The sequence below is a fragment of the Macrotis lagotis genome, chromosome 7 (genome assembly GCF_037893015.1).
Source record: "Macrotis lagotis isolate mMagLag1 chromosome 7, bilby.v1.9.chrom.fasta, whole genome shotgun sequence".
Lineage (NCBI taxonomy): Eukaryota > Metazoa > Chordata > Mammalia > Peramelemorphia > Peramelidae > Macrotis > Macrotis lagotis.
The window spans coordinates 61,205,816-61,230,273 of record NC_133664.1 but is presented as its reverse complement, the minus strand read 5'-3'; the positions used below and the strand labels follow the sequence as shown (position 1 = coordinate 61,230,273).

The window sequence follows — 24,458 nt, the reverse complement described above, 5'->3', positions numbered from 1 at the left end:
ATGAAAAAAGTGTACTTTAATCTGCATTCAGACTCCATCAGTTCTTTGTCTGGAGACAGATAGCATTTTTCATATGAGTCCTTTGGCATGGTCTCAGATTGTTGTATTCCTGAAAATAATCTAAATCTTTCAGAATTGATCATTATTCAAAGGTAAGGAGGTCAGGGGAGATTGGAGAGGTCTTTTTGCTATCTCTGAAGCAGGACTCTGCTGCTTCACCCAAACTCAGATCTAGGTCTTAATCTAGGACCCCAGTCACAGAAAAATGAGCCAAAGTATAACAGAGCTCACAGCTTGCAGCAGGACCAGGACCCTCCTCACAGCTCCAGGGCAGAGGGGTATGTTGTGGTCATCCACAGAGAAGAGCACAGTCCAGGAGAGCAGTAAGAACCTCTTATAAGATCTTGGAGGAATTGAGAACTTGCAGGTCTGGGGGAGTGGTATTCCTGAAAACAGCTGCAAAAATTCTCAAAAGCTTAGGACAGTGCATCTTCCATCCTGGAAGCACAGCCTCATCTTAACAAAGAGTTAAAATCAAGTCATAGGTTGGGGAAATGTGCAAACAACAGAAGGAAAAAATTCAACCATAGACCATTACTTGGGTCCCATGGAATCAAAATGCTCACTCAAAAGATAACAAAGTCAGAGCTCCTACATTCAAAGCCTCCAAGGAAAAAAATATCAATTTGTCTCAGACTACAGAAGAGCTTAAAAAAGATTTTGAAAATCTAAGGGAGGTGGAGGGAAAATTAAGAGAAATGAAAGGGATGCAGGGAAATAATGGAAATCAAGTCAGCAGCTTGGTGAAGGTGATTAAAAAAATACTAAAGAAAATAACATTTTAAAAACCAGTTTGGATCAAATGGAAAAAACAGTCCAAAAGACAAATGAGGAGAATTCTACTTAATGGAAAAGGAGATTAAAAAAACTCTCTGAAGAAAATAATTCCTTAACATATAGAATGGAATTATGGGAAGCTAATGATTTTGTGAGAAATCAAGAAAAAATAAAAAAAAAAACCAAAAGGATAAAAAACCTAGAAAAAATGTGAAATATCTCACTGGAAAAACAATTGACCTTGAAAACAGATTGAGAAGAGATCACTTAAAAATTATTGAATTACCTGAAAATCATGACCAAAAAAAAAAAAAGACCCTAGACTTCATTTTTCCAAGAAAATTCTCCAGGAAATTTGCCCTGATATCCTAGCAGGGTAAAACAGAAACTGAAAGAATTCATCAATCACCTCCTGAAAGAGATCCCAAAATGAAAATGGCCAGGAATATTATAGTCAAATTTTAGAACTCCCAAGACAAGGAGAGAATATTATAAGTAGCCAGAAAGAAACAATTCAAATATCATGGAGCTACACTCAAGATAACACAAGATTTAGCAGCTTCTACATTAAGGGTTTAGGGTTTAGAATATAATATTCTGGAAGGCAAAAGAGCTTGGATTACAACTAAGAAACAACTCCCCAGAAAAAGTGAATATACTCTTTAGGAGAAAAGATGTATATTCAATGAAATAGGGGACTTTCAAACTTTCCTGATGAAACAACCAGAGTTGAACAGAAAGTTTGATCTTCAAATACAGGACTCAGGTGAAGCATAAAAAAGGTGGACAAGAAGGGAGAATCATGAGGGACTTAATGATATTGAGCTGTTTGTATTTTTGCATGGGAAGATGATTCTGATAGCTCATATGAACCTTCTCATTTATTAAGAAGGAGCATATATAGACAAGGCACAGGAGGAGGTTGAATTTGAAGAGAAATATATTAAAAAGATGTAAAGGAGGAGAAAGGAATGTACTGAGAGAATTGGAAAGGAGAGGTCAAATGGGGATAAGTTATTTCACATAAAAGAGTTAAGTAACTGACTATTTTGCAGTGGAAAAGAAGATGAGAGGAAGTGAATGAGCCTTATTCTCATTGGAATTGGCTTAGAGAGGAAATAACATACCAACTCAATTGTGTATAGAAATCTATCTTATCCTAGAGGAAAAGAGAGGAAAGGGATGAGGGAAATGGGGCAGGGGAGGGGAGGGGGGTGTAGGTGATAGAAGAGAGGAAAGATCATGAGAGAGGGAAGTCAGATACAAAACACTTTTGAGGAGGGACAGGGTGAAAGGAAAGAGAGAATAAGATAAAAGGGGGTGGGGAGGAACTAGTTTTGAGGGGAATACAGCTAGCAGTAGCAATCATGAGGGAAAAAATGGTGAAGCAATTTCTCTGATGGACTTTTATAAAGAATTCAATCCATCCCAAAGACAGAGCTGATGGTAGCTGAATACAGACTCACTTTTTTTCTCACTTTAGTTTTCTTGAGGTTCTCTTTCTTCCTGACTAGGAGGGGAGACAAGGGGGAGGACTATGTTTACTTTTACAAAATGACTATTGCATAATTTTTTCATGGCTACACATATTTTAACCTACACCAAGTAACTTACTTTCTCAATAGGAAGAATAGAGTGGGAGGAAGGGAGAGAATTTGGAACTCAAGATTTTGGAAGAAATGTTGAAACTTGTTTTTTTCATGTAGTCAGGAGAAAAAAATTAAAGATAAATAAAATTTTATAAAAGATAACATCATAAAAGGAAAGGTGGGGAGGGAAAGGCATGTTTACCTTAGAGGGGGGGAAAGGGAAATCTTAGTAACTGACTATTGTCTTGAAATAGTTGAAGGGCCACCACAAGCAATTGAGCAATAAATGAGCAAATTAAACTCATTCTGGTTGATCTCATAAGACAGAAATGAGAACAATGAGTATGAATAAGAGGAATGCAAATTTCAACTCAATATATGGGAAATGTTCCTAATCTTGAAGGAGGAATCAAGTTGGCTGCTTTGGGAGGTACTGAGTTCCCAATCACAGAAGGTCTTCAAGGGCAGGATAGAAGATTTCTGGATCTTTTGGGACTCCTGGTTCTCTCTCTACCTGCTTTATTGTACTTTTCCAGTCCACCTCAACTCTAGTGGCACCAGATGCTAAATTGTTTTGTACTTTATGTGTATGTGTATGTGCATGTATTTTATATAAAGATACTCTGTGTGTGTGTGTGTGTGTGTGTGTGTGTGTGTGTGTGTGTTATGTATGCTTCTATTTGGTCATCTAGCCTCATCCTACCCCATCAAAGGAATGTAAGTGCATTGAGGGCAAGGATTGTTTTTGTGACTCTGTATTCTCAACATTGAGCATAATTCTTGGAATATAGTAAAAGAAGGCAGGAATATTTTGGTTTTCTGTGTACTCTTATTCCCTGGACAACCTTGAAAATGTCACAGTAGCTCTGGTGAAAGTATAAAGGATTAATTTACTGATTAGTTATACATTTCACTTTTCTATTCTTGTGTTGATTTTACACATATTTGACAGGTTACTAATAAAACACCTCTCAGTTTATAAAAGTATTAATGCAATTGAGGAAAAAGTTGACACATTGAATCCTTTTTCTGATTTCAACTGAAGGTGAGAAGAGACTTTGCTTACCTTACTGAACTGTCCAACCACATGTTTCAAAATGTTTGGAGGAGCATCATACAGGAATGGTTCCAAGGCTGGTAGATACGTGCATTTTTGGAGAATATTTTTAATAGCTTTTTTACTCTGTTAAGACAGAAAGCAAACAGACAGTAAGTAATCGATGAAATCTCGACAAGAATTCATGTCTTATATTCCTGGAATTTGCAAGTGAAATCAATTTCCTGGTCTAATTTTGAATTGTGTTTCATTTGTTCAAAAAGCAGATGTCCAAGAGAAGTATGAATTACATTGGATTAATTTAACATGAAGTCATCCAACCAATTTCATTCTTGTTAAATTTTAAACTCTATAGCACAGTGAACTCAAGATATCTATAAGGAAAGAAACCTATGAATTACAAGTGGCTTAGCAAATTTTATGTTATAAACAAAATAGGAAGCAATCAATATGAGAAAATGGCAACTTAGAATTATGCAGAATATTATAAGTCATTCCATTTTCTCTAGAGAACAATTACTTAAAAATCCTACTTCTACATACTAGGAAAAGTTCTACTGTATAGAAAAACAGTGTAAATTTGCAAGATACATTTATACTATGAATCAAATGAAGGAACTTATCCAATTCAATTCAATGATTCGACAAATATTTATTGAATGTACAAGAAACCAGGCTAGGCAGTGAGGAGCTGTGTATATATGGCAAGAGGGTAGAAGAGATTAGGAGTCAGAAGATTGAATGCAATTTCTCACTCAGCTACAGACTAGGCAACATTAGGCAAGTGGCAGTTTCTACATATGCAAAATATATGAATTGAACTAAATGGTCTCCAAAATCCCTTCCAACACTAGATTCATGCTCTAGTATATATCAAAGTGAAGAGCCCTACAGTCCCTGACTACAAGAAGCTTATATTCTATTAGGAAGGGATGGATTCTGTGCATAAAAAAGGACTAAGTTATAAAAGTGATGCCCCCCAAGAGAGGAGAAGATTCATTCAGACAAGGAGCTCTAGGAAATTCTGAGGAAGGAAAGAATACAAGGCTAGATAGGATCAGAGAAGTTTTCATCATGAAGGTAGCACCAGAATTAAATCTCAAAGAAAGAGAAGGATTTCAGCAGGTGGAGATGAGGCAGAAATGCATCCCAGTCAGCAGCAGTAGCAGTAACAATGGTGGTGGTGATGGTGGCAATGATGGTGGTGGCAATGATGGTGTGGTGGTGATGGTGCTGCTGGTGGTGGTATTAATGATGGCGGTGGTGACAATGATGGTAACGGTGATGATGGTGCTGTTGACAGTGATGGTGCTGGTGGTGGTTGTGGTATTGATGATGATGGTGGTGGTGATGGAGTGATGGTGATGTTTGTAGTAGTGGTGATTATCACTAAAGATTACATAGTATTTACTGTGCCAAGAATATAAGTGTACAACAATTATCTCATTTAATCTTCACACAAATCCTTCAAGGTTGGGGCTACTATCACTCCCATTTTACAGAAGAGGGAACTGAAGTAGATGGAAGCTTAGTGATTTGCCCTGTGTCACACAACTAAAGTAAAGGTCTGAGGTTAGATTTTTAATTCAGAGCTTCCTGACTCTAAGCCTGCTGTTCTACTTTACCACCCAGTTGCCTTGAAATGATGTAGCACCGGAATGCGTAGAAGTAAGAGGTGAGATTGGAATATACACGATGGGCACATGAACTCTGATCAGAAATATAGGAAACCTTATGTTGGTGCTTAAGCACAATTACCTACAAAAAACAGGGCAGCTCTGAGCTAACCATTCTGAAGAGCAATCTGGTACTATGTCCAAAGGGCTATAAAATTATGCCCTTCCTTTGATTCAGCAATACCACTATACCAGATATAAATCTGTAACCCAAATTCTTCATATCAAAGGGAAAAGGACCCACATTACAAATATTTATAGCAGCTCTCTTTGTGGTAGCAAAGAATTGAAAATTGAGGAGATACCCATCACCTAGGGAATGGCCAAATAAGTTATGGTATATGACAGTAATGGAATACTATTGTGCTATAAGAAATGATGAGCAGGATAATTAAAAAAAACCTGGAAAGGCTTATACAAACTGTGAAGTGAGCAGAATGAGGAGAACATTGCACACAATAATATCAGTATGATGATCAATGGTGAATGATTTAATTATTCTCAGATCCAATGATCCAAGACCATTCAGAAGGATTCACAGTGAAAAAAATGCTATCCAGAGAGAGAACTGATGGAGTCTAATGAAGATTGAAGCATACTAGTTTTCACTTTTATTTTTACATTTTTTTTCTTTTGGTCTGTTTCTTCTTTCACAACATGACTAATTTGGAAATATGTTTTACGTGATTGAATATATGTAACCTATATTAAATTTCTTATCATTTTAGAGAAGAAAGGAAGGAAGTAAATTTGGAACTTAACTTTTTTTTTGAAAATTTTGAAAAATTTAATGTTAAAAAATTGTCTTTACATCTAATTGGGGGGGAATATTATTAAAAAACCAACAAGGATGCCAAGTGGTTCAGTGGATAGACTATCAGGCCATCAGGAAGATGTCTTCCTCAATTCAATTTTGTCCTCAAATATTTACTAGTTGTGTCTCAAACCTATTCACCTCAGTCTGTCAAATGAGTTGGAGAAGGAAATGGCAAATCACTGCAATTTCTCCACCCAATATAGAACCCAAATGAGGTCATGAAGTATCAAACACAACTGAAAAGAAAATGGCTGACTGAGCCTACAAACTGAGATGCCCCATCAGCTTTCCTAGCTAAAATTTGTTTATATAGACTCAACAACAGACACATATACCAAACATCTCTCTGGGATGCTTTTCACTCAATATACATAGATAGATAGATAGATAGATAGATAGATAGATAGATAGATAGATAGATAGACATAGATATATATAGATAGATAGTCATTGGGTAACTAATACATTATAAATTTGTGAGAAACAAAAACAAAACCCTGTCCTTTTGCCCTACAACCAAAGCCTTGACTTGGATTATCATCGTCTACAGTTCAGTCTTCTGACATCACACAGATGCTTGTTCTCTCTTCACTGATTAATACCATTGACCTTCTACTATTTTGCCTCCAAACTTGAGTTATCCTCTTTATTGTTTGCTTTGATGCTTCATTGTGTCTTTAAAGAATGTATTCTGGTCCTTCTGCTTACAATCTGTCACTCAGTTTAATCTCAACCCAAGTACAACCTTGAGTATTTAATTTCTGGTTGGGTTCTCTGTACATCATGGATAATTATGATGGCTAACAATCATGTAGGTTTTTTTATTCATGTTCTATTCTATTTCTTGAATGGTCTTAAAATGCAGTTTATCATTCATTTTCTACAGGCAACTCAAATGATCCAAACTAATAACACTCATTATCTCATCTGATTTGAACAGTATGGAAGATTCAATCAGTAGAAAGCACTAATTCAATATTAGTAGTTTTCCCTCAGATCTTATTGGTGATACTTTCAGTTAACATTAATTATGACTTAATAAGTGATACAGATATGAATTTTGAGAAACTAGATTCATAAAAGTTAAGGATATCTATTAACTTTTTCCAGAGTATTAGAGTAGTCAAATACCATTTCTTGTAGTTGATGTTATATAACAATTCCCCAAATTATATTGAATAAAATCTTAGTTGTAATATATAGTCCCATTTCCCTTCAACAATGATAGTGTTTTTTTAGTTTTTTGAAGGCAAATGGGGTTAAGAGGCTTGCCCAAGGCAACACAGCTAGGTAATTATTAAGTGCCTAAGGTCATATTTGAACTCAGGTCTTCCTGACTCCACAACAATGATAGTTTTAATTGATATGAAATCAACAACACCAAACAAGTAGTCATGCCATCCTGAGAAAATTAAGCCTCTTAGAAATATCAGTCTCTTATCAAGAAAGTTAATTTTATCAATAAGACATTAACTATCCAAATAGATATTTGGAAAGGTCTGTTTTTCTTTGGGAAGATAATATGTTAGGCATAATTACATAAATCTTGGCAAAAACAGCCATCCCCAACAAATTCCCATTTAATATAGGTGTAGAAAAAAATCAACCAATCAATTCATCATTGTAATTCATTCCTATTATAAAATTGAATCACTTATTGATCTTAAATAAGGTGGATTCCATTATTTGAGGCAATTAGTAGAATTAAGTAAAATAAAATGAGTTTCATGGCAGAGTTATAGATTCAGCCATTACTCTACCTTCTCCTATCACCTGTATTGAGGGATACCTTCTGTTGCAATTAACAAACTGCTGTGGTGAAAAGAACACTAAGATTTTTTGTCAAAACTTAGAATAAGCAGATGCTATATATTTAGAAACCCTGTTTTTACTTTTAAACAGCCTACATGATAAGAGCATCAATTAATAATTCATTAAGTATAAATGATTAACATTAAATTATCAACATTTAATTAGCACTTGTTACCACTTCAAATGTTTTTGACTTTGGTGAAATTTTTTTTATCACAGGGGAGGGTGGGGATAAAAAACTTATTAATTGCTGTTCTCATTAATTTCCTGTAATATACTTGAAAAGGGGGGGATGATGATGAGGACGGAAAGTTTCTATTTGTTCTGAGGTCAAAGAGTGTTCTGTTCCTCCCCCTCCCCCACAAAGGGGGGAAATCCCTAAAGTCAACAGTGTATTAGCAAACCAAAAAATTGTTTCAGAAGTAACTTCATAACTGAATCAGTAGATTGCACAGTGGATAGAGCACTGGCCTTGCAGTCAGGAGGATAGGAGTTCAAATCCAGCCTCAGAGACTTGACACTTACTGTCAAGTGTGACCTTGGGCAAGTCACTTCACCCTGACTGCCTCACATCCAAGGCCATCTCCAGTCATCCTGATTCATATCTGGTCACTGGACCCAGATGACTCGGGAAGAGAAAGTGAAGCTAGTGACTTAGCATATCCCCCACCCCTCCCCATTCAACTCCAGTTCATGTGCTTATCCCTGATGTCTTGGTCTTCTTTGAGAATAAATGAAAAAAAAAAAAGGATTTTAAAAAATCACTGATAGCCTGAAAAAATTGATACTCAAATGGGATGGCCTTAAAAAAGGAAACTGTAGGGGCAGCTAAGTGGCGCAGTGGATAGAGCACTGGCCTTGGAGTCAGGAGAACCTGGGTTCAAATCCAGCCTCAGACAATAATAATTACCTAGCTGTGTGGCCTTGGGCAAGCCACTTAACCCCGTTTGCCTTGCAAAAATCTTTAAAAAAAAAAAGGAAACTGTAGCTAAGATCGTATGTCATAAAGATGAAATTTATCGCTAACAGACAGTATTCTTTAGGTTGCATCCAAGTTATTTGGTGGGAAAAAGACACAAGGCCAAAAGTAAGACTATGAAAATAGATAAATTCTAAGACATTGCCTAATAACTCTTCCAGGATGAGGATCAACAAGAAAATGGTTATAGAAGTTGACATGCCTTGGGGACAGAATGAACCTCAGCTTGGCCTTATAATTTGAAACCTGCCAAAGATTAGCAAATGGGGAACACAGATAGGCCAAAATTCTCCTAGATAACAGTTTTTCCAGGCTGAGCTGATATCAAATCAAACAGACTTGAGTGGGCATTTTAAGGTCTTTTAAACAACTCTTGATAGAACCCAAGGGCCATTAAAAAAAAAGTCAGTGATATAATGAAAAATATTTGACTGGGTTTGTTACCTTAGGAAGACTATTGGCAGGATGAATGTCTGATGAACATGCCCCTTTTGGGTAGAATTTAAAATGCAGGGTATTGCAATCTTGATGGGTTATATACAAGGGTTTTTAAAATATATAAACTAAAATTGCTGTCATCTCCTAAAGATGATTATCTATCTTGATCTTCCTTCCTCCTCTCCCCCCCATAATTATCATAATTTCATTTCTGAAACAAGTGAAAAGCAGTTTAAAAAGCTTACCTTAAGTCAATTCATTTTAACAGATGTTTATTATGGGCCTGGTAAGTCCTGGTAGTTGATACTTGATGCTAGAGATACAAAGCAAAAGCAAATTCTGGCCCCAAAGAGCTTTGCCCTCTATGAGTTTACATTCTTCTGGGAGTTATAACAAGGGCATAAGTAAATTAATATCTAATTTGAGACCAGTTAATTTGATGATGTTTTAACAGAAAGAAAAGGTCTGGCACCTGAATAGTGAAGCAAACTAAGTATTTGAGAGATAAAACCAAGGAGAAAATGCATTCTAGATTTTGGGGAAAGGGGAAATGACCCACATGAATACAATGAGATGGGAAATGGGAAATGGATTGGGGAGGGGGGTGTCAAGGAACAGAGAAGTAATGGTGTGACAACGGATTGGCTTGCATCAAAGAGACAGCAATAGGAAATCAGGGTCCCAGAGAACAAGTAAGAAAACATCCCCTTCTCCTCTCCACAGGACAATGGGGAGGGTGGGGTGGTCCTGTGAGGGCAAACAGTTGAGACACTGTCAGACATTGCTGAAATGTTTTCCTTTGTTACAAGTAAGAGTTCAGTTCTTCTCACTCAATTCCTCCTCTTTAGAGAAAGAGAGTAACATAGAGACGGATAGATAGACAGAGAGACATAGAAACAGAGTGAGAGACAGTGACACAAAGACACAGAGAGAGACAGAGACAGGAGACAGACAGAGAGGAATTCAGGGAGAGACAGAGATAAGAACCAGTGAGAGAGAGAAAAGACAGAATGAGAGACAAAGAGGAAATAAAACTAGAAAAGTAGATTCAAATCATAATTGGGGGCTGAGTTGGAACATACATGCCAGACCAAGGAGCTTATATTTTATCCTAGAAGCAGTAGGAAACCATTGAAAGTTTTTTTTTAGTAAACATTTTACACTTGCCTTATACCAATTATTTTGGCAGCTCCATGAGTAATAGATAGGAGAAGGGGAGAAAACATTTCAGTTCTGCCTCCTTCTTGGAATACCTCAAAGAACCCCAGATTAAGAATCAAGACAACTGAATATCTAGATGGGAGAAATAGACAAGTCTTTCCTAGATCTTGGCTTTTTCATCTGTACAAAGTGAGGGATCAGAATCTTGTGCCGAATCACAAAATCTCAGAGTCAGAAACTTCAGAGGCATGTAACAGCACTAATGGGTGTTCATCTAGTTTTTATATGGAAGTTCCCCATGAGGGGTCTCCCCTTCCTATGACAACCAATACCCATTATGGATATTGAAGTTTGTTTCCATCAAGACAAATCTTCCCCTATGTGACTCTCACTCAACCTCCCTGGGGCTAAGCATAGTAACAGTCCTTCAGGTACCCAAAAGATAGGTAGAATATCTTCTCCAACTTTCTCCTCTCCTGGATAATCACTCCTCATATATCATGGTCTCAAGAGCCTTCACCATTATGGCTGCCTTTTTCTAGATGCTTTTTCTTTTTTTATCAACCTCCTTACAAAAATTTAGTGCACAAAAAGAAAAACAATACTCTAGATATGGTCTAAGCAGGGCAGAGAATGGTAGAATGATTACTCCCCTCACCTTAAACATTATCACTCTTTTAATATGGTCTACGATTACATTAGTTGATTGAAGTTTTTTTATTGCCATGCTACATTGTTGACACATTGGCCATGTAATCTACTGAAAACAAGATATTTATTTTACAATAGCTTTCTATCCATGTCCTATACTTTAAAGAATTTATTTCTGAAAGCATATTAAGATTTCACATTTTTCCTATTAATTTTTTTATTAGAATCTATCAAACATTCTAGCTGGTCTAGATCATTTCAATGCCCAAAAGTGGAATCTAAGGGACCTCATCATTTTAAAAAAAGTCTCCTTGCTTAGAATAATGCTTACACATATTAGCTTTTAATAATTATTGAACATTGAATAGATGGTCTATCCAATAGGGAACTGTTAAGAACTGTTGTGTATGGGAGCATTGTAAACTATCTTCACCTGGTGTCCTTGAGCACCAGAGTCTCATTTCACTAAGTGCCACGGGAATGGGAGTAGATTAAAGACTGGGGACATATTTAAGCACTGGCATTTGGTTCAATAAATGGAGTACTTGGGGATCTTAGAGAACTTGTCATCCTTGTCTTCCTTGTCTCCTGCCCTTCCAACATTTGCCTGGGGAAGATTAAGGGAGTTCAGAAAAGGGATTCAACATATGACATCTGCAAAGGGACTCAAAAGGGAAAAAACAACTAAAACAAACACAAAAACATTTACTATTTTATGATCCCATTTGGAAAATTTTTTATTATACTGATAATTTAGTAGAATGTAACAAATGGTTTTAAAAACAGATTATTGACATGTTCGTTGTATTTTTAAAATTAATATTTCATTTCCCCTCAATTACATGTACAAAAAAATTTTTAAATTTTGTTTTTGTAAGTTTTCAGTTCCACAATCTATCTTTCTCCCCTTCTTCCCTTCTCCATTTCCGAAACAATATGATATATAATAAACATGACCAATGTGTTCTGTATTTTGAACTGTAATTTTTTACATTTTATGGACAAAACTTTCTGGATGAATATTTATTTTATAATTCAAGTTAATGAGAAAATATTTAATCTACAACTTTGCAGATGATTTTTCAGAAATCTATCCAACATGTAAATCGAGTTGTAAATGCATTGAATTTTCCCACTGTTACTTTCTTATTTTTGCTTTTAAATGTAGAAATAATTTTCAATGAAAGTACCCCAGGCTTACCTTCTTCAACTAGGCCAACAGAGCACAAATCTTTTGACCTATCGAACAGACTTATGCTTTGTTCTTTCTGTCAAAATTTATATAACATTTTAATTAAGTCCCTTTACACTTTAGTTCCACATTGATAAAATTTTTTATAAAGTCATTAGGTCTATCATGGTGATCCAGGACATAAAGAAATTATTACAAGAGGAATGATTGTTCATGTTTACTATGTATATTGAATTTCAAAGAGGAAGTGCTGTTAAAGTAAGACTTTTCATATAAACACAAGATGAACAGGATCTTAGTTTATATTAGAAAATTTAAAGGTGAACCAAGCAGTATCAAGTAAATGACACCCCAATTTTAACAATGTAACCAATATTTTATATTTCTAATGAATTCAGCAGATTTGTTCCAGACCATTGATATTTTTGAAATATAAAGAGATGGAATAATGCAGGAAAAGACAAAATTACACATAATTGTAAGGGTTAATTTGATATTGTGGTTTCCTGGCATGTCTTCACCTAGTCCGTTAATACTTCTAAAAATCATTTCAATTTAACTTTTAACTTGAAATTATAAATGCTCAATTATATCCACCAGATGGTAACTATTCATTAATTATATTCTTATAAAAAAATCAACATTTAAAAATTATCTATTTCTAAAGCAACTGCAATCCCACAACTGCAATCACAAAAAGTTAAGCAACCACCAGATAAATTGACCATGCTTACTTTTATTTGAAGATCCTCTGAACTGTCTGGCGACATGTAGAGACTAAGTAGAATCGGCAAGGCGTTTGTCATTGCCACAGCGCGTGCATGCTCAGGAGTGTGTCTTCCAATCTGTCCTAAGGCCCAAGCAGCAGCCGACTTAATATGATCTTCTGATTCTTCTGTCAAACAGACTGCCAACTGGGGCACTCCCTGCCGTGTGGATCAAAAGAGCAAGTGTTATGAATCTCGAGCAGGATTAAAGAGCCTTCTTTGGCTCCGAAACATTAGAAGAAATCATTTTAGTCTTGATCCCTTTCCCACTAAACGGCTCAGTAGATGAGCATATCACAGGGGCTGTCATTTTTGGAGTCAATAAAATGACTAGAACTAATTTACTTTAATTATCTGTAACAATCCAACTAAATGGAGAATAACTCTGCTAGATTCTTCAAATCAGTATTCATTTAATCAAACAACAGACATCACAGACCAGCTTTCAGGGTGACAAAGCCTGAAAATATTTGGGATTTTGAGATCTCTGGCTTTCCTTGGTTTTAAATAATCACATTACTATCTTAAATTTAAATAAGTTGTCATTTTCCACCAAATAAAATAAATATGAAGGTGTCTTATATTTTGAATTGATGGCATGGTTAACATATCAGCTGTACTCCTATCAGGTAAGTTTTTTTTTCAGTTAAAAACAAATTGTTCCATGAATAGGATCAGTTTTTAAATATGATCTTAAAACTATTTTAACTGCCATATTCACTCTTAAAAATATAATTTCTATACATCTGATATGTGATTAAATGTTTCACTTTAAACCTTGAACTAATCTATATATTCATAGCAGAAAGCTGAAAGAATTTGTATGAACCTCATTTTCAAGTCATTTCATAGCTGTAATTATGACCATCTTAAATTTATTACCACAGGAACTTATCCTGATACACTCTCATGCTACTGGAGTGGAATTTGAATCATTTTCTACTTCTTTTGGTCCCAGTCCTTAAGTTTGCCCATTGAAATTAATTTACTTAAAAAAGAAAAACCTCCAAGTCATTTAATTGGTTTCTTTTCTAAAAATTAAAGCTATGACTGCTAGTATAGAAAGGTCACACTAGTCTTCGGAGTGAGTTCTGCAGAGGATATCCACATTTCAAGGGGTTAGTTGAGTGTGTTTTAAGAAACAAGAGAGAAGATAGCAATTCTTAGAAGCCACTCCAAATTCTATAGATTTTGTTGCTCTGACTACCTTACAGTATCGTAGTGAATTCTGATTAAGATATATATGTGAAAAGTGCTTTGGAAACTGTAAAAACAAGGGGGGAAAATGTGGTGTTGCTATAATCAGTGGTGGCTATGGCATGTCTTTGTTGCTATGGTTGGCTTGCTCTCAACCTAGACAGAGATGAGAAAAGGGAAAGGTCACCTTGTAAGTCTGAGAAGGAAAAAGTACAGGTCAAAGGCAATCCTCCCCTTTCCCACTCTTCCTATGTTTATTCCTTCTGGTTACCTAGGAAACAGGCAAAGCCATGAAACATTAATCCTATTGGCCCAGACATAATCCTCACCACCATCACTACCACCATCAGCAGAGACATCACTATGACCAGAGGCTTAAACTAACTTTCTCAACTTCACTGACATCTTTCAGGTCCATCTATGGAAAATGAAACAGGATGACAAAATGAAGGGTTTTTTTAAAAAATATAATCAATAGAAGTCGTAAAGAGATAGGAAAAAAGATGGACAAAAAAAGAAAATGGAGCAAAAGGGAATCATGAACTAGATGGCGGATAGGGAGAATGTTCTGAGGATTAGCAAGGGATTGAAAAAAATCCACATTTCTGTTCAAGCAGAGAAGCAGGTTTTCTACACTGATAAGAAGCCCACACCTTAGGGGTCCTCATAGCCACCATGACTATTTGACTAACATTTTCTTCCTTTGGAAGGTCAATAGTGGCAATAGTGAATCCAGATGACAGGAAAAAACCCAAAACTGAAGGAGCAAAATTAGGTCTATATGCTTTACTTTCCCTACTGCCTTTCTTCTATTAAGTCAGCTTGGGGGGGCGGGGAATGAAGGAACAACAACTCCTTCGTCATCCCCTTATAGTCAACTCCTGACCAAGGTAGACACTCCAAAACTTGAAGAAGAATAATGACATTCATTTTGAATATGATGGTTTAAGCTGTGAATGTAGAAAATGTAGTTGTTACTTTTAAAAAGCTTTATTTAAAGAGCTTACTCATCATTTCAGGAGCTCATTAGTGAATCCTTACAAGACAAAATAAAATAAATACAATAAACTAAGGGTTTCAAATATATTTGATATTTATAGTTAATAAAAAATTGTTCAAGTGAATGGACATTTTATCATAACTAAGGGAACACTATATTTAAACTCATTGAAGTGGAAGTGATCCTTGGCCCACTGCATCAAAAAGTTATCTGAATATATGGCTAATGAAAGATGTATGTTCAGGCATTCTTTTAATCTGGTTACAATATATGTCATTTTACATATTTTATACTCTGAGGAGTAATATGAGAGTATAGAATTTTCTTGGAATTTCATTATAATGATAATAGGAAAATATGAAGAACTCACCTTGGAGATGATCACTGCCATGGCTAGGTTCTCAGAATGTGCAGCTACATAGCCAAGCATCATGATGCCAGGAAGCCTTATATTTCCTTTGCAGGAACCAATACAATCAATTACAGCAGCAACTCCTCCTGCATTAACTATCAGTTGTGATAGCTGTAAGAAAAAGACCAATCTAGAAACTTCAGGCAAAAGACATCAGAGTAACTTATCTAGCTTATCTTATCTATCATTCTTATGGTACTCCAAATCATTTTTTACTTAAGATCCAAAAAAAAGTATGCTTCTTTTGGTAAAATGTATGGTTTATTTCTGAAGAAAGTAAAATTTAATATATGGAAAAATAATTCATGAATTTCTTACACATTTACCAAAGACATACCTATGTGTAGCATTCCTGCCGCTTCAATGCATCTCTCTATATATACATATATATGTGTGTGTATATATATATATATGCATATATATATACACACACACACACACACACACAGTGTGGCTTGTTCTGTGGTTTAATTTTTCATGCATTGATAGCACAACTTTTATCCCTATTATAATGGGTGTCAAAATTCCTCACCTAGACTCTGAGCCTAGGGCTAGCTCATAACTAGCTAGCTATTGAAACTAACAATCATAATGTGAAGGTATAAGGATGATTAATCATTGAGTAGAAAATAAAATGTCACATAGGAAATATTCTAATCTAATTATCCTTCCTTTGTTACTACCAATTTCTAAGTGATTTTATTTTAGTCATGAAGACTCTAGGTCAAGTTGTCAGGTGAGATGAAAAACATGTACCTTAAAGGAATGAAGAGTGATTAGTCAGTGTGCCTATTGCTAAAAATAAACAAAGAAAACTAGAAACTACTTTAGAGTTGGTTCAGTCTCTGCATCTTATTATTTCATATTTTCTATTCATGTAGAAGACACCAGGAAGGAAATAGTATTGCTCTGTGTAACCTTTATACAAATACAGTGTCTTATTATGCAAGCATCTCAATTAATTCTAAAAAAACTCCACATACCTGCCTGAGTAAAGCGAAAAAAATATGTTAATGACTAGTATTCGCCCCAATCTGGTTTTGGAGAAACTGAGGACAAGAGAATTGAAATGACTTGCCCAAAGTTATTTTAATAGAGAGTTTGTAAAGAAAGAAGTTGGAATTTCTGACTCCAAATCCATCAATCTAACCAACCAAGCATGTAATGGATGTCACAATCCTTGTGCCCTATAAATAGTGAAAATCAAGCTAATGGGCTATTTTATTTACAAGAGATTTATGGATTTTTTGTTTATTTTTTACCTCAGGTGTATGTTTTGCTATTTCTCTAATTAGAGTTGAAGCATTTTTCTTGACATAGTCATCTTTGTCCTTTAGGCATGTAAGAACCACAGGGAAAATTTCTGCTTCAACAATCATTTCCGCCAGGTCCACCGAATGTTTTGCTATCTGACTAAGAGCAGAAAGCACTTGACGCTATTGAAGAAGAATAATTATTTAGATTCTATTAGAAAGGTTTTATAAACAATTTTTTCAGACATTCATGACTTCAAACGCTTTTATAAACTTTTCTACATAGACTTTCACAGCTTTTGGTATATAGGAAAACATAAGTATATATATTCATGTGACTTGAGTTTCATTATATCCATGTCTTTTAACTAAGAATACTCACTTTAAAGGCAAAGATCTCTTTTCCATTTATTAAAGTTTCATACAACAGTAAATGATCAAATAAACCTAACAAAATTCTGTAATTATGAAGCATCCAAAACAGAAATGTATGGTATATTTAGGTTACCAATACTAAAATCTGACTTACAGGTCTAAGATTTTAATTTTGTCATAATATTGATACCATCTCAAAGAATTTTACTTTTACTTTAATGAAAATATTGAGATTTTTAAATATTCTAAAAAATACAAGATGTCATTACACATGTATAATTGTACACATGTACAAAATTGGTTGTTATTGCAGAGAGGGGAGGGAGGGAGAAAGAATTTGCACCTCACAATTTTTTTTAAAAAAGAATGTTAAAATTATTTTTACACATAATTGGGAAAATAAAAGATTATTCAAACAGCATAATACATACAAGATGTCCCAAAAGTCTTCATGTAACTTTTATCACGAAGCCTTTTTGAGACACTGTATAAAATATAACATCCATTTTTCATGTAATTGGGAAAAATAAAAGATTGTTCAAATAGCATAATATATACAAGATGTCCCAAAAGTCCTCATGTGGCTTTTATCGCTAAGCCTTTTTGAAACACTACATAAAGTATAACATCCATATAATTAAAATAAATTTTAAAATTTCATTTAAGAAGTAATAAGATATAAATAAAAGACAATGCTATTAATTGGACATTATGATTTTCTATGTAAAAAAAGATTTTATTTTAATGAGAATGTTTCAATTATTAATACAACTGACCAGGATGCATTTGTACTCCTTGCAATATTTCATTCTATCACAAAGTGATTTTCTTAATTGTGATTCTAATTCTAAAAACTTATTTTGATGTCTTATTTTTACAAATCATGTAAGGTAACATCTGTTCTCAAAGAAAATTGAATGACTATTTTTAGAAATTTTAACAATATAGCTCATAGGTATTTTTGTTTTCTAATATCTACAATGGGTTGGGGTTTTTTTTAAGTACCTTCAGTTTAGCATCAAGGTTCAGGATCATCTGTGCTAAGTGAGCAATAGCTCCTGCATCCACCACTGTCTGGGCTAACTCTGGAGAATGCTTTGAAATATCACTGAGAGCTGAGGCAGCAATCCTTTTCAAAGCAATTTCTGGCTCTTGGATACAGAGTACTAAAAGGGGAACTGCTCCCGCATCCACCACAGCTTGCGACAGTTCTGTAGGTCCAAGAAAAGTAATTAAGTGAGTATGGGTGACTGACCCTTGTGCAAGCCATTTTTCACTCTGACAGATACAGCAAAGAAAAAAAAGGGGAGGGTGAACTGCACTGTCTCGACATCTGCATTTCAAATCAACCCTCCTGGTTTTCATAAACCATGTGGACCAATCCTGAGCTGAAAAGAATACAGGTCAATCGATGGACCTCCATTTACATGCACACATTTGAGGTAGATTAGGCTGAAATGGCTTGTTATTCTGCCTTTTTTTTTAAGAGAGAGAGAGAGAGTAAGCAGATGTCAGCTGTTTAAGCTTTGACTATTTTGCCTTTATCAATAGGCAAGCATTTTATGTGTGGATTACAATAACAGAGAAAATAAAAGTACCAAAATTTGACCCACCATCCTAATTAGGCAGTATTTGTCCTATTTATGTAAACATTAACATGGATCATGTGTCAGTACAATAAGAAAGGATTTTTTAAAAATTCTATTCCTTTTGGATCTCTATCAAAAAATTATTTTTGCTTTATAATACTACACAAATAACCAGTTATTTATTTAATCATTTTAAAACATAATTTCTTATTAAAAAGCATGTCCTAAGAGGCATATAATTGTTAAACATTTAATAATGTTTAATCAGTTAATATTTATCACATTGGAGATGAAGAATCTGGGCAATATTTTAAGTAACTTGAATGATCTAGCAATTAATGTGCATATTCAGTATTATCATTTATAGAAAGCATCAGTTTAAAAATATTGAATAATTGTAGAAAGATCCACGATTCACATGAAAAGTACCATAGAGTTTAAAATATCACCAGAATATTGTTCAGATCTACATTGATGCATAATGAAATTTTTAAATGTCCTTTAACATTTTTTAAATGAAAAAATAAAACATCCTTTAAAAGTGTTAGTCTTCCTTCTAATATGGTCTCTCTCTCATTTCCTTTATTTTATACTGCCTCTACAAATTAGAACAATTATATCTCAGAGATTTGGATCTTCATTTAGCATTTCGATCAATGTCTTTCATTTAAAAGGATGTACTTAATTCTTTTATTTGAGAAAAGGGGAGGATGTGTTGTTAACCTTATTTTTAAAAAAGAGATTACTGAAAACACTGCTGGAGAAAGACAGCTGCTATTTACCCCAACTTTGTATTTTTTTAAAATTATTTTAAGAGCACAGAAGCACTTAGATTCTATCACATGATACTTACAATTTAGATAGGCTGTAGGAACTAAGTTATGGTTTATGTGTTACCTACAGAACAAATGAAGAACTCAACAGTTTTTTTTAATTGTTTCACTTAGAAATGCATCTGGCTGTGAACATGAAGGGATATTGTTAGCATGTAATTTTCTTCAAAACTAAAAGCAAGTATAAAAAAAAGACAAAGGTAACAACAGACTAGTGAAATATCAACTTAACAATAAAACAGATCCCTCTGAGACATCTTCAAAGCTGCCACAGCAAGTGTCTGAAGAGTGATCAGCAGACAGGTGATACTATCACTGGGGTGGAAAGACAGTTTATTGTAGCTGTTCCTAATAGTCACTTTTTGTAAAGAATGAGAGCAGTGGAACTACAAAAAAAGTTGAACTGTATATGTCTCTGATATTCTATTGAGTAACTTGATGTTTCCACTATATATACAATTTAAATGATATAGACTGTTCCAGATAATCTATCATTTTTCATATTTTTATTTTTATTTATTTAAGGCAATAGGGTTAAGTGACTTGCCCAAGGTCATACAGCTAAGCAATTATAAAGTGTCTGAGGTCAGATTTGAACTCAGGTATTCCTGACTCTAGGGCTGGTATTCTATCTACTGCATCACCTAGCTGCCCCACAATTTTTCATGTATGTTTTTAACTGGTTCATATTAAAACATCACAGTACACATGTCCAATGAATTGAATCCATTTGCTTAAATGGAACCATCATTTTAATTATATTTATATTAAGATTTATTTTATAATTATACAAATGAGGACGGCTAGGTGGCGTAGTGGATAAAGCACCGGCCTTGGAGTCAGGAGTACCTGGGTTCAAATCCAGTCTCAAACACTTAATAATTACCTAGCTCTGTGGCCTTGGGCAAGCCACTTAACCCCATTTGCCTTGCAAAAACCTAAAAAAAATAAAAAATATAATTATACAAATGATAAAAGTATTTTAAAATCATTATGAATATTATGTTATAATACATAAATAATATATAAAATTGTATAATTATATAAATTTAAATTATATTTAAGTTTTATTGACCATTTTCACAATCCCCACATGTACTTTTTCCTTCTGTTGTGAAATTATTAAGCTTACATTTTACTCCTTCCCCAAACACTACAAAGTTTTACTCAAAACTCTATTACATGGTTATTAAGTTCTATGAAAATAGGGATCATGGCTTGTATTATCTTCCTATTTTCCCAGTTCACCTTAAGTAGATAATAAATGTTATTAAATTGAATTCTTCAGCTTCTTTTTAAGCACTCAACTCCATCTGTTGCACTCTGGAGCACATTTGACTTTATGCCTATAGTAACACAGAGTGAGGTTGACCACAGGAGGTAGAGTCTTCAGTTGACTCAATATTTGAAGAGTTGTAGTATATAATAGTGGGGTTGGACTTGTTCTGTAGAAATAGGATACAGTAGGAATGGTGGCTAGACATTAGGAGGAAAATTTCAATTAGGAGGCGAATCTCAATTTCTTATCAGGAAGGACATAGTGTAAAACAGGAGTTATCATACTAATCCACACATATTCCTTTATCAGTTGAATTCTTGAAATTCTTGACCTAGAAGGTCCTTTTCCTGATGAAAATAAGCATTTTATTTCTAACGTCTACCCTTAGAGAAGACACTAAAGTTCTTACCAGGTTAAATGATTTGTCCAGTCACAAAGCCAATGGGAATCAAGAGATGGATAGATGGATATTAAGTCTCATTAACTCAAGGCTAACCTCTATCCATTTTTTCAGTAGTTCCTAGACTTTCTGATATTGGGATCCTTTTATATTCTTTTTTTTTTTAGGTTTTTGCAAGGCAAATGGGGTTAAGTGGCTTGCCCAAGGCCACACATCTAGGCAATTATTAAGTGTCTGAGAACGGATTTGAAACCAGGTACTCCTGACTCCAAGGCTGGTACTTTATTCCCAAGGAGCTTTTGTTTATGTGGGTTATCTCTCTCAATATTAAGACATATTATATTATTATGAAAATACTTTTGACCTTAAGGAGCCCCTGATAAGAATCTCAGAGATCCCTAAAGATTACTGTACCACACTGAAAATCTCTGCACTATTGTCATTGGGATTCTTGTTCAAGTGTATGTATAACATTTAATGGTAGAGGCAAAATGGTGTCAGAGAAAGATGGTCAGCCCTGAAATCAGGAATTGTCTGGTTCAAGTCTTGCCCCTATTACGTATTAGAAAATTACCAATGTCTGTGACTTTGTCACTTCATTCAAATCTTGTCATTACTATCTCCATGTCTCTCACTTCACTAGCCTTACATTCAGGAAGACACAGCTAAATTTTAGAATCACATTCTAGATGAAATCTTTTTTGCTCTCAAGATGCCAAGTCTTCTTCCCAAATATGTCAATGTTTATATTATGTGTATATTATATGTACTGTCATCTCTTCCAGATAGTCTCAAGGACAGGGACTTTTTAACTTTTATATCTCTGGCCTGGCATCTATTAAATATTTGTTAACTGATTGAATACAAGCAAATCAATTAACCTCTCAGTTTCTCAGGCAATTCCCAAAGTGTAGGTTTCAGTAAGTTGGCTGTCCTCATAGCAGGAAAGCTTTTTCAAATCAAGGAATTCCCTAAACTGATCAAATCATAGATTTGAATTTCAAAAAGCACATTATTTTGTATTGTGTTATACATCACTGGATTCTAGCAGAAAAAGAACATTAGAGTCAAGGCATCCCGAGTTCAATTCTCATGTCTGACATTTACATGGTTACATGCATATGAACAAGTTATTTACTTTAACCTCAAGTCTCAGTTTCCTTATTTATAAAGTAGTGATGATAATTCTTGAAGTATCTACTTCATGGGGCAATGTTATATGAATGTGATAAATGTGTTTTATAAATGTTATATAACTGTAATTATTCCTAACAATTAGAGATGGTCCTGTGAGGGAAGGAGACGAACAAGTGGAGGCCAGAACAATATTTACTATTTCATCAGTTTCCTTATCTGATTCATTTTAGGGGGGGGGTTGCAAGGCAATGGGGTTAAGTGGCTTGCCCAAGGTCTCACAGCTAAGTAATTATGAAGTGTCTGAGGTCAGATTTGAACTCAGCTACTCCTGACTCCAGGGCCGGTGCTCTATCCACTGCACCACCTAGCCACACCCTGATTCATATTTTTAAGAGAAAAGAATAATCCTTGGTGTTCAAGCATGTTGTAGCTTGGATGCCTTGAGCAAAAAAGCAGTCAACAATGAACTCATGAATAATAATGGTAAAGATGTGAAACATTTTTTAAAATTTTATTTTATTTTAAATAGGTAAACCACCAAATTATTTCCTTTCAAAATATAAGTTTTGTTCTTCAAAACAAGAAGCAGAAAGGTGAAGTGGAAGGAGTCCTGGACTTGTCATCAGAGCACCTAGACTTATCTCTTGGAAAGGTTATTTTGGGGTTTCATTTATTTAGGGAACTCAATTAACCTGAACTTTATTTATTATCTAAAGGAGCTATAATACTATTCATTCTACATTTACAAGGTTGCTTCAAGGTTCAAGTAGGTTAATATGCACAAAGCACTTTATAGATCACAAGGAATTCTATAAATGTAAGAAGTTGTTATTCCCGGCCTACAGATAATTATGGAAATAAACAAGAAAAGAAGGATCTAAAGATTTATTATATTAAGAAAATGAAACATTTTCATAGCATTTGAGATCACTGACATTTGGGATTTGTTTTACTTTTTTTATATATTTCAAGGAGAGTTACATCCATTATGTGGATAAAACTATAGAGAATGTATAATCAGTTATTTTTAACTAATCTATTACTTAATTAAAGCATATTGGAGTCAGGAAGACACAGGCCCAAGTCATTGCTCCTATTACATACTAGACAATTACCAATGTGGGCGTAAAACAGAAATAGTCTTTCTCTTTAGTTTTTCATCCTTTCCCTCATTCCCTTAAATCATTTCTTTACTATATTACTTTATTCTTTTCCAATTTTTGAAATATTTTTAAAGTTTTCTGTTTTAAATTCTATTCCTCCTCACCTCTCTTCCCTTTCCACTTCCTGAGATGCTAAGCAATCAGATATAGGTTACACATGTGTGATTATGTAAATCATTTCCATATTTTGTATTACTGTTATTTTTTTTAAAAAACTACCTTTGAGGGTATTATTTATCTCTAAAAAAAGAAAAGTAACCTCTTTTAATGATTGCACATTATCAGTAATAAAGGCAGGTTATTTGAATGACAACTCATTTACCCAGAAAGGATAGGAAATATGAAAGCTGCTGCTCATTGCATGCTTGCAGACAAGTGAGCGTACAGTATTCAGATTTGATACTAGACTATGTCAGTAAAGGAATAACTGGTGCCTTTCTGTCCCATGAATGGCTCATTGTTGAGCAATGAAACTGAGCCAGCCTCCTCTGTGGGACTGTGACATCAGAAACAAAGATCAGCTAATCACACTCCTCTTTTGTTTCCCTTACCTTTTTTTTAATCCTTCTGATAACATCTATAATTCCTCTAGAAAATGGATGATGGAATTTATACAGATATGTTTCTTTGAATATGTTTTATAGGAGAAAAGTTGTGTTGAGTATTTTCCCTTCCTTGGGTTCTAATATAGCTGCTTTTTAGAACTGTTTTCTTTAACATAATAAGGACTATTTTGATCTCTTATAATTTGTGGGGAAGCTTATTGGAGGCTATATATATATATATTATCTTTTTTTAAGTTCAAAATTTCAAGAGAATATGAGCTTGTCGAGGATAATTCATT

The 24,458-nt window shown here is 34.4% G+C and overlaps 1 protein-coding gene across 1 annotated transcript in view; it reads right to left on the bottom strand.

The window, feature by feature from the left end:
* The window catches only part of SPAG6 (sperm associated antigen 6), an 85,193-nt gene that overhangs the window by 16,614 nt on the left and 44,121 nt on the right, over window positions 1–24,458 (bottom strand). Inside the window, exons 5-9 of the mRNA XM_074192977.1 lie at window positions 18,219–18,424; window positions 16,848–17,021; window positions 15,544–15,696; window positions 12,944–13,135; window positions 3,493–3,609 (exon numbers count right to left, since the gene is read on the bottom strand). Of these exons, the coding sequence (XP_074049078.1) occupies window positions 3,493–3,609; window positions 12,944–13,135; window positions 15,544–15,696; window positions 16,848–17,021; window positions 18,219–18,424 (842 nt within the window). The remainder of the gene's footprint in view (window positions 1–3,492; window positions 3,610–12,943; window positions 13,136–15,543; window positions 15,697–16,847; window positions 17,022–18,218; window positions 18,425–24,458) is intronic.